General features: G+C 41.7%; 1 protein-coding gene across 3 annotated transcripts in view; it reads left to right on the top strand.

Annotated features, from left to right (window-relative positions):
• Positions 1 to 800: 800 nt before the first annotated feature.
• Positions 801 to 10,358, top strand: part of LOC107387834 (A disintegrin and metalloproteinase with thrombospondin motifs 14) — a 69,187-nt gene continuing 59,629 nt past the window's right edge. For all 3 annotated transcript variants that reach the window (XM_070545675.1, XM_015963043.3, XM_015963040.3), the window contains exons 1-2: positions 801 to 1,100; positions 1,328 to 1,734. In XM_070545675.1, coding sequence (XP_070401776.1) covers positions 1,022 to 1,100; positions 1,328 to 1,734 — 486 coding nt within the window. In that variant the 5' untranslated portion in view covers positions 801 to 1,021. The remainder of the gene's footprint in view (positions 1,101 to 1,327; positions 1,735 to 10,358) is intronic.

Raw genomic sequence — 10,358 nt, 5'->3', positions numbered from 1 at the left:
ATATGATGGCAATAAATTCAATTGTGACACTTTAAAAATACTCCTAAATTTAATCCAAAATGCAGGTTTTCTCCCTTTTTTTGGCTGTAGGTGCTTTTATCGCTCCATTTTAGACACATCTTATGTTTCCATGTTCATATTTTATGTTTATTGGCTGTTTTGAAGTGTGGCTTGTTGTTTTTTGCTGTCAGTGAGAAGTGCAGGAATGCCTCCCTTGATTGAGTGTCATGTTATCACTAACATGTGTTTGTGGACTAATGGAAACATGCTGAGTGAGTCAGTGCCCTGCATCTGGATGTTTTCACCCTGTAACAGAAAGAAAAGTATAGGTTCGTGGAGGAGGTGGTAGAACTTTTTTCTCTCTCCACACTTAATATGATGATATAACGTCCTATGAGTTATCCTGACTGGATGGCTGTGTGGCTGAGAGAATGCGCTCCCGCTGTGCGCCGTACTTCAGCCGTTCCGCCGCCGCGCCATCGGTGCGTAATTGTGCGCGACTGGGCGGCAGATGTTCCACCACTGGGACACTCTGTCTTTACATCTGAACCCTGCAAGACTCTTTCTTTCCTCCCTCCTTATAGGCGTATGTTAACTTACTAAAAGTTATTTGAAGAGGAAAGAGGAAGAGAGGGAGAGAGAGAGGGGGAAAAGGGGGGGGGAGGAAAAAGTGGGCAACTACTTCAAACCATCCTGGTCCTTCTACCGGGGAGCTGTCGTCATCAGGACCCCAGTTATCCCCCCGCGCTCGGCTCCCTAAATGGACGGGGCAGACTCGGTTTATGCAGTTCAGCGCAGGCCGAAAGACTGGAAGCAACTTGTGAGGATCCGCGCCTCTGCTGTCTAGACGGGAGCGCTCAGAAATGCCCTGCCGCGTCGCACGAGCTCAACTCCGCTGAGCAACTTTTCTCCTGCGTTTCTGCTTTTCTTTTCTTTAAGACGTGGAGAGGAGAACACGACTCAAGGTTTGCAAGAAAAAGAAAGAAGTTGGAGTGTCCGCTCTCACACTCCAGCTGTCGCTATGGATTGTATGTATTTACTGATGTGCTTGTCCCTCAGTCAAGTTGTTCTGGAGCAAATTCTAGCAGCAGAAACACAAGGTGGGCATTCTCTTTTTCTTTGGTTTGACTTTTTAAAACCTTAATTATGATAAATATGTGCATAAATGCGTATATGATACACACTTGAATGAGTCTGATTGCCTTATTGTTGTTAAATATCCACTGATTTCTGCATTTTGCCCACATTGCTTTAAGAAACAATCAGGACTGCTTTGTCTTTAATATTTGTACAACAATTTTATTTTATTTTTTTTGTGTTCCATCAGAAAAACTGAGTGAATACGGTCTAATTGTGCCATTCAGCACAGACTCCCATGGCCGGTACATTTCTCACGTGCTCTCTGCTGGAAGTGGAAGTAAAAACGCTGCTGCTGCTACTGAAAATCCCTCTGCTCCTGGCAACAGAAGAAGGGTGGCCCGCAGTGCCCCAGAGATGCCCTCGGTCACCCCTCACTCAGGTCAGCACTTGTTTTTCAACGTCACTGTGTTTGGAAAAGAACTTCACCTTCGCCTGAGGGCCAACCGGAGGCTGGTGGCCCCAGGGGCTTTTGTTGAATGGCAGGAGGACTTTGAAGAGAAGGCCAAGGAACGCATCCACAGGGACTGTGTTTTCACTGGGGATGTGACTGACATGCCAGATGCCTCCGTGGCCATCAGTAATTGTGATGGGTTGGTAAGTCACACATTTGATCCCACAGTGTAATAATGGGTATGTGATTTCTCATCGCTGATTGTCAGAATTGTCTTCAAGACGTTTCAGTGATTGTTTTTCGTTTCAGTGGGAAAGTGTTTTGGTCTGCGAGTGATCATCAGAAATCAGAGTGATCTCATTTTAGAGAATCAGGTCAATTCTTCTGGAGTCAAGCTAAAGGCAAATTTTTCACAATTGCTGAAGCAATCACTTGAGCATAAAAATGCAAAACAAACTATGGCTGGTATCTTTGGAATAACTGACTCATCCAACTTCAGCTGTTAGCTAGACGCCTGAGTTAGAAATTCTCACTGATTCTCTGAACTGAGATTTATCCGACTACAGCAGAAATGTTTCTGGATAAGTGTCGTTTTTGACTTGAAAGAATCTAAACCATTCATTTTATTATTATTATTATTATTTATAAGGCAATCAGACTCATCGGGGCAGCAGTAGCTCAGGTGGTAGAGCGGGTTGCCTCATGATCGGAGGGTCATGGGTTTGATTCCAGCTCCCGCCAGGGGTATCCTGCTGTTGTGTCCTTGGGCAAGACACTTCACCCAACTTGCCTGTGTTAGTGGTGGTCAAAGGGGCCAATGGCGCCAAATGGCAGCCTCTCCTCCGTCAGACCTCCCCAGGGCGGCTGTGGCTACAAGTAGCTTACCATCACTAGCAGTGTGTGAATGTGAGAGTGTGTGAAAGCGTCTTTGGGTGTCTAGAAAAGCGCTATATAAGTTCAATGCATTATTATTATTATTATTATTATTATTATTATTGTTGTTGTTATTATTATTATTATTATTATTATTATTATTTAATATTAAGTGCATTATACTTAGCATAGAAATCTAGACCAATCATAGCAGTAGCCAAGGATTTAGCTCTGTTGGCCCAACCCTAACCCTAGACAGGCTCCATTGTAGCCTGAGCAGGTCTACCGTTGGCCCAAACAATTTTAGGTTGGACCAATCACAGCACTCTACATTTGTTGGGCAGGCTTAGCACCGGAGCTGCAATAGAGAAAAACTACAAAGATGGCGCCAGCTCAGGAACAATGCTTTGGCCTCAACGTTGGATGATTTAGACTTAAGGCTTTTTTTTAGACATGAGCAGATACTTGAGTCCTTTATTTAAAAAGAAAGATATATTTGCTTCATCATCATCATCATCATCATCATCATCACCATCATCTTCTTCTTCTTCATCTTCTGCGATGGTGTAAGGTGGAATGTCCTGTTGACCAATTTCCATGGCGATTATTACGTTAGTTGCTCTGATTGGTCATAACACTGTCCAATGAAGACAGTTTAAAAGACAATCATAGATTCCACCTTAAGGCCAAGCTCTGTCCATGGGTCATGGCCAAACTTTATGACTTGCCAGTCTACATTATACCCGGTCTATGTTCTTGTCCCTGAGGCCCACTGCCCTGCATGCTTTAAATGGTAAATGACCTGTATTTGATATAGCACCATCTAGAGTCCCGGAACCCCCCAAGGTGCTTTACAACCCAATCAGTCATTCACCCATTCACACACACATTCACACCCTGGTGGCGATGAGCTACGATGTAGCCACAGCTGCACTGGGGCACACTGACAGAGGCAAGCACAGGCACCAACGCCCCCTCCAACCACCACCAGCAGGCATGGAGGGTTAAGTGTCTTGCCCAAGGACACAGCAACAGCGACAGACTGAGTGGGGCTCGAACCTGCAACCTTCTGATTACGGGGCGAACACTTAACTCCTGTGCCACCGTCGCCCACATGTTTACATGCTCCAGCATACCTGATCCAATGACTGATTTAATGACTGATTCATCTCTATATTTATTTGGAAAGTGGCTTATTTGAAAATGTAATGCATTTAACCCTTTAATGCATTTTAAAAAATCCCAAAATCTAATAATAAACCCGTCCTGAACCATGCAGTCTTTACTACTCATTAGTACGTTCAGAATTCCAAAGTCATCACCTGAACCGATAAGTTACTCATCCTCTGAACCTGTGGTTCTGAACCTGGGGTCCATGACCCCCAAGGAGGCCCCCACAAGATTGTCAGTGCTGAGGTTTCCAATATTATGTCAAATGCGGTGCTCTGCACATCATCCACTGCACCGCTGCTCACACAGCTAGAGGACAGTCAAAGGAAGAAAGTAGGGGAGCTGGAGCACTCAGGTGAGTAAAGTTTTTAATCAGTGCACTCTTTAACTCTGACTCATTTGGCATTGAAATGTTAGTTTGTAGTATTTTGATTTTGCATCAATTAAAAACTTTACTCACCTGAGTGCTCCAATTACCACTGTTATATTTGTAAAAGTTACATTCATAAAAATCCCAACAACACACACAATAGTATAATCAAACTCCACAGTTATGTCTGTGTCTGTCTGTAAAAAGTTTGCTTTTAATCACTGTAATGTGTGTATGTTGGTAGGAGCTGGGATCGGGGGGTCCTGGCTTGTTGTGGACACAGATAAGGGGGTTCTGAAGGAAAAAACGGTTTTCTTCTGATCTAAACTGATCTAAAGCCTTCATTAGAACAGCGATGATAACCAACAACAAAAAAGTCAAGTGCTTGAACAAAACTTTGGGTAAGTGTACCAAAATGCTAATAAATATTTAGTAAAACTTAAGTTTTCCTGAATTCATTCATCCTCAAAAACAGTGGACCATTAGAGAAGTAAGACCAGCAGCTCACATAAAGATTTTGAAGGCTACTTTTACTTCTCATCTGTTAGCCTTTCTCCCTGTCACTTTTGCAATAACATTTTCATTTCCGTAGAGAGTCAGAGCTGTAATTTGATACGTTTAACTTGTTTTACAGTAGTCTGCTGCCTGCAGTGAGACTCGCTCAGCTCCGACTGCTCAGACACAAGCGTGCACACCATTTTGGATCAGAATGTGCTTCCCATCGCTCTTACTGACCGATCGTACTGCACGTTTGAGATGACACAGCTGTCCATGTTCCTGCTGTCACACATTCTGCACCACCGAACTCCTGTGGTACGATGGTTGTAAGTGGTGGAGCAGCTGGACATAAATGTAAAACCACAGGCTGAACCACAGCAGCAGCTGAAGTCCAAACAATAACCACATCCAGGCCACGGCTTCATGCAGCTGTGAGCGTTTAATGCATCCCCTATGGAGTTTAATGTCTTCTCCACCTGTCTATTAAAATTAAAGAAAGATGCAAGAAATGACTGAGAGTCATGCAGGTTTTCATCCTCAGCATCATTTTTCCTCCCCTGTTCCCACCATGTCGTTCTGTTCTGGTGTGTCGTGGCCTTTTGAGTGTGTGGAGCAGCGAGCGCTGAGCCACTCATGGATGTTTGCCATCATGAAAATTAGAGCACGTTTTCTAACGGGGCCGGTTACGTTTGAACCAGCAAGTTGGCCAAACCATGGCATCTCCCAAGCTGCTGGATGGAAATAACGTGTTGAGTGGAAGTGAAGATAACCCTCTGACCCTGGAGCTTTTAAGCCCTTTGGCTCAGACATGTAGACCTTTTCACCCACGCTTCCTCTTTTAAATAATCCCACATGCTGCCTCTTTAGTCAAAAACTTGACAGCAATTAACATTTTGGGCAGATCTTCTGTTGTTTCAACACTAAAGTCTTTTTAACATTCAAGATGTTCCAATTAAACACACTAAAACAGAGAAAATAGAAATAAATAGATGACAGATATAGTCAAATTCTCTTTATCTATACAGAATCAGTGAATGTATTGTTGAAAGAGCCACTCTGGGGACTCCAGTGACAACATGAACGTATGTGACACACTTGTCCTGTGCAGCACAATTCTGTATTCACCTAGAGCCATAAAGAATAGGTTTTCATGCATTTGCTTTGAAGCTGTCTGTCCTTCCTATTTAAAGTTGCATTTGAGAAATTCCTTGAAAACATCTTTCCGGTTCCCTGTAAATGTTTAACAACAGGAAATGATTATTTACTTTACAGGAACACTTGATCCAAATACAACAACATTCTGCCCAGAACACAGTTCAGAACCAATCTTTTTGATAGTGGTTGGTGTTACATATAAGAACCGGTCAATAGTTACGTTCCAACTAGACCAAGAGGTACATTTATTGTTTATTTGAAGAAGAGTTGAGCTTAGTTGCATTTGAAAAAATCGACTTTATGAGAACAAGACCCTGAGATACTTAATTCACATCCATTCGATTCAGTTTATTTAAATAGCGCCAAATCATGACAAGAGTCGTCTCAAGGCACTTCACAAAGTAAACATTCCAATACAGTTTAGTTCGTTAAGCCAGTCAGTAAAATGTTTCCTACATAGAGAACCCAGCAGATTGCATCGAGTCACTTAAACTCCTCCCCTTGAAGCAGGACCTCATTCCTGACCTGGAGAAGGTATTCTACCCTTCTCTGACTCAAGACCATGGTCTCGGATTTAGAGGAGCTGACTCTTATCCCAGCTGCCTCACACTCAGCTGTGAACCACGGTGGAAAAATTTATCGTCACGAGCTTTGGGTAGTGACCGTACAATAAGATCGCAGATACAAGCGGCCAAAATGAGTTTTCTCTGCAGGGTGTCTGGGCTCTCCCTTAGAGATAGGATGAAAAGCTCTGTCATCTGGGAGGGGCTCGTAGTAGATCTGCTGCTTCTCCACGTCGAGAGGAGCCAGTTGAGGATGCTCGGGCATCTAGTTAGGATGAATTGATGGATGGATGGATGGATGGATGGATGGATGGGTGGATGGGTGGATGGGGGGATTGATAGATGAATTGATGAATTGATGGATGGATGAATGATTGATAGATGGATGAATTGATTGATGAATGGATGAATTGTGTCCTGATAGGTTCTATTGTAGATATTGATCATCTGTAAGGTTTCCAGAAACAACCATGTAGTTATTTAGTCTGTAACAAAAGGAAGGAGCAGCAATATTGTCAGAATTGGACAAAAATAAATCAGTTCTGTTACTGCAGCATCCTTCAAAAGATTGGAATAAAACAACAAATAAATAATGTATCCAATAACATATGAAACTCTATTTGATTTATCATTTAAGCATTTCCTGCTATTTGCACCATTTTTGACATTTCTAATTCATAGTAATGTGTTAGAAATGAAGGATATCACAGCTTGACTTAGTTTGTTGGACAGAGAGCTAAAACACAATTTAGATATACAAAATGAAACTTACTAAAACACTTCAGATTTCTCTGAGCATCACATTTATTGTATGGAGGTGGAGGCAGACGCCTATCATGATGTTTTGTTAGTGATTTGTGCAGACGTACCCTTTAAAGACCCGCAGGAATATTGTCCATGTGTTTCCTTGCATCAAAGCCAACATAAACACGGGCCTGTCTGTGCATGCAGGGGTGGTGGGGGGCATTTGACGTTGCACAGACAGGCTTGATGTGGAAAAACACACAGAACAGATCATGCCTGATGAAAGGACTGTCTTTAAAAGGTGTAACAATCTGCCTCACGCACTGCGGGCTAAGCCTTTTGACATGCCACCAGCACATGCCTTCAAAAGTAGTACAATGGGTTCCCCCATTGAGAAAAAAAAGACACAGAACTGGGTCTGATGCATGATTAAAGTTGCTCCTGAAACGCTCATGAAGGCATTTTTACACTGATAAGCATTAATATACACGTGATGATGATGATGATGATGACGATGATGATGATGACGATGATGATGATGATGATGATGATGATGATGATGATGTGGGGACTCCCAGTATGATCTTTCAGTAAACCAGTCCCCTTTCCTGGAGGTACAACATAAATGGCTCAAGGCATAAAACTCACCCATATTGTGACGCTGAGCATGAAATAGTTTTCTTAGAATCTCTTTAGTAATAATAATGATAATAGTAATAATAAAAACTTCTGCTGATGGCAACAGCTGCATGTTCTATTGTTGCTGAGCAGTGAGTGATGGCTCTGGTAATACTGGCGTAGCTCCTGTGATGGGAATTAGCCCAGCTGACATTCTGATTAAGTTACATGTGTGACGGTAACATGAGTGGCTTTTAACGGCGGCACTGTACTGGGCTATTTCTGAAGTCATCGCTTCAAAAAGAGGTAGAGCCACCTAGCAACAGTCACAGAAAGCCAGCTTGCTCTTTTGCAGGAGCTGCAAGTTTCCATTCAGTGTAAATGGAAATGTCTGGATAAAACTTGTGAATGACTGGTCCCAGTCCAGTGTTGCAGTGATACTGCAGGGTTGCAGTAAATCTGCTAACATAGATGTAAAGTAGCTAAATAAATAGCAACATTAGTGAGAGAGCCAAATCTTTATTTAAATCAAATTACATCATGTCTGTTTAAACCAGCACTCATAAAGGGAGTTTTACACCAGGCTGCTTTCAAGATGGTGTCTCACTAGGGTGTGACTATTTGGGGACGAATTCAAAACCCAACAAAAGACATGAGATACAGAAACATTTAGCTGGGATTACAATAACCTGGTATGCTAAGGAGTAAATGTAGCACATGTGCTACTGAAGACATCTGACGTAACAGCTAACAAATTAGGACATTTGCACGACTATTGCATAAATGCTCTTGGAGCTATTTAGTCATTAAGTGTCCAGAATCCCGATTATGTCCTAATTTGTAATTTACCCTTATTTTGTTAGCAATTTCTTTGCCAATCTGTCATAAAGCTATCAGGTTAAGATTTACCGAAACTAAAAAGAGAAAGGTTTGAGACGATTGCTCCAACTCCAGCAAAGACTGCAGCTTTTTCAAGAGATTGATTTTTTTTTTGCAAAAGTGTTCACAGTTCTAATGACAGGTCAGCAAAGTCCCGCGGCTGGTGCAAGGCAACTCAGAAACTTTGCAAATGCTTTTAGACATTTGCAAATTCCCTCATTAATATTTGTCATTTTTCTTCATCAGTCTTAGACTGGTTTAAGAAGTAGAACTGGAATTATTTGACTGGTTGCAATTTGCAAATTCATCATCAAAAATCATGAAATCTCAAGTAAATCTCATATGAAGACTGCAAATTCTGTCAACTGAAGTTTGGACCTAAAAGAACGAGGCCCTAAAACTTAAATGAAGATCTGGACCAGATCTGGGTCAACATCATTAGCTTGCACGTCGTCTTTGTCTTGGAGAAAATGGAGAACGGCTTGAGACCCCTGTTTGAGACTATTTTGAGGGAAGAATTGTTTTGCACATAATTTTAAAGTTTATTTTGCTGCTGTATGAAAGAGTGCGAGTCATGCAGGGAAACTGGGAACCTTTGTGATGGTTCTGAGACACTTTGGTACTGACGGTAACAGTTCCCACCTAGTGGGATGCTGGCTTTGTCTCCTAATCCAAAGCCTCTCCTGAAATTTTCTTCAGACAGACAGAATGATTTCAACAGATGACCTTCATTAGTGTGAAATAAGCTAAACATTATTTCCTAATTAATTGAGTATTCATCAAATCAAAATTCATATAACATAGAGTTGGTGTTAATTTTTTTTAAATCAGCACTCTCCTGCATTAGATGCTACAATGAATTTACTATAATAAACGATGTGCGTCCTTTCTTTGTCTCCTTACAGTCTTCTGCTTGAATTAATCTGTGTGCTTGATGGATGAATGGTTTTTATTAGTGTGTTACTTTGAACTCCCAGCCGTGTGTGTCTTTGTGTGAGTAGAAAAAACGGCTCCAGAAGTAACTCCCTTCTCCCACGACCTTTCTCATTTAATAATTTCACAGCTTTCGACTCTGCAGCGCCACTGAGCCCTGATCCAGTCTTCCGCCTATTGATCCGCCCGTTTTTGCTGCAAAAACCTCATTTCCGGTGTGCCCGACACTGTCAGTTCCTTATAGATGTTGCGTCAGACAGCTTATCCTTTCAGAGAGATAGGTGAGATTAGAGATCTTGTGAGTAGAGTTCATGGAGTACACTTCAAACAGACCTTGACCTCAGATGTAAGAGTGGAATTACCCTCTTAACTCTCTGTTTTTAACGAATCAACAAAGATTCGTGCCTGGAAACAAATTGCACGTTTCCAAATATTTTGCCACAAATTACAGGAATGAAATCCAACATTTTTTTTATTTCCCGTACAGCCCGCGGTTCCGTTTTAAAGGATGGCTCCATCAGATTATCTCAGCAGATGATGTAAGAGGACCACCATGCTTGATACCAGTTGCACAATGTGACTTTTAAACATTTTCTTCAGTACCAGCCTTTAAAACATCAAAGAATGCAGACGGCAGATTTTGGAACAAAAATACCACTTGTTACAGTGTACTTTGGGTATTTGCATAATAAGAAGGATTTAGTGTTGTTCTTTTCTTGGCTTGTCTACTTTGGCTCGTCCTACTCTGTTTCTTGAAGCCTCATATTAAAAGATTATCTGCAGACATCCATGTAGCTGTAGAGATTATTCACAAATGCTGACTTTTTCATAAAACTCTTGTGAAATAGCGCTTTATTTTGTTTTTAATTTCTTGTTGCAGCATTAGTTTGTTGCACTCAGCATGCAATGGGAGTTTTCTGGTCAGAAAAACACATACCGTAACTTCAAAGCATGTTTTACAGATGTGTGGAATTTAGTACACCAATGAGCTTCAGGTTTATATGTGTGACACATCTAGATGACA

The sequence above is a fragment of the Nothobranchius furzeri genome, chromosome 16 (assembly GCF_043380555.1).
Source record: "Nothobranchius furzeri strain GRZ-AD chromosome 16, NfurGRZ-RIMD1, whole genome shotgun sequence".
NCBI classification, from domain to species: domain Eukaryota; kingdom Metazoa; phylum Chordata; class Actinopteri; order Cyprinodontiformes; family Nothobranchiidae; genus Nothobranchius; species Nothobranchius furzeri.
Note: the sequence above shows the minus strand (reverse complement) of the source record. Positions and strands in the feature narration are given on the sequence as shown.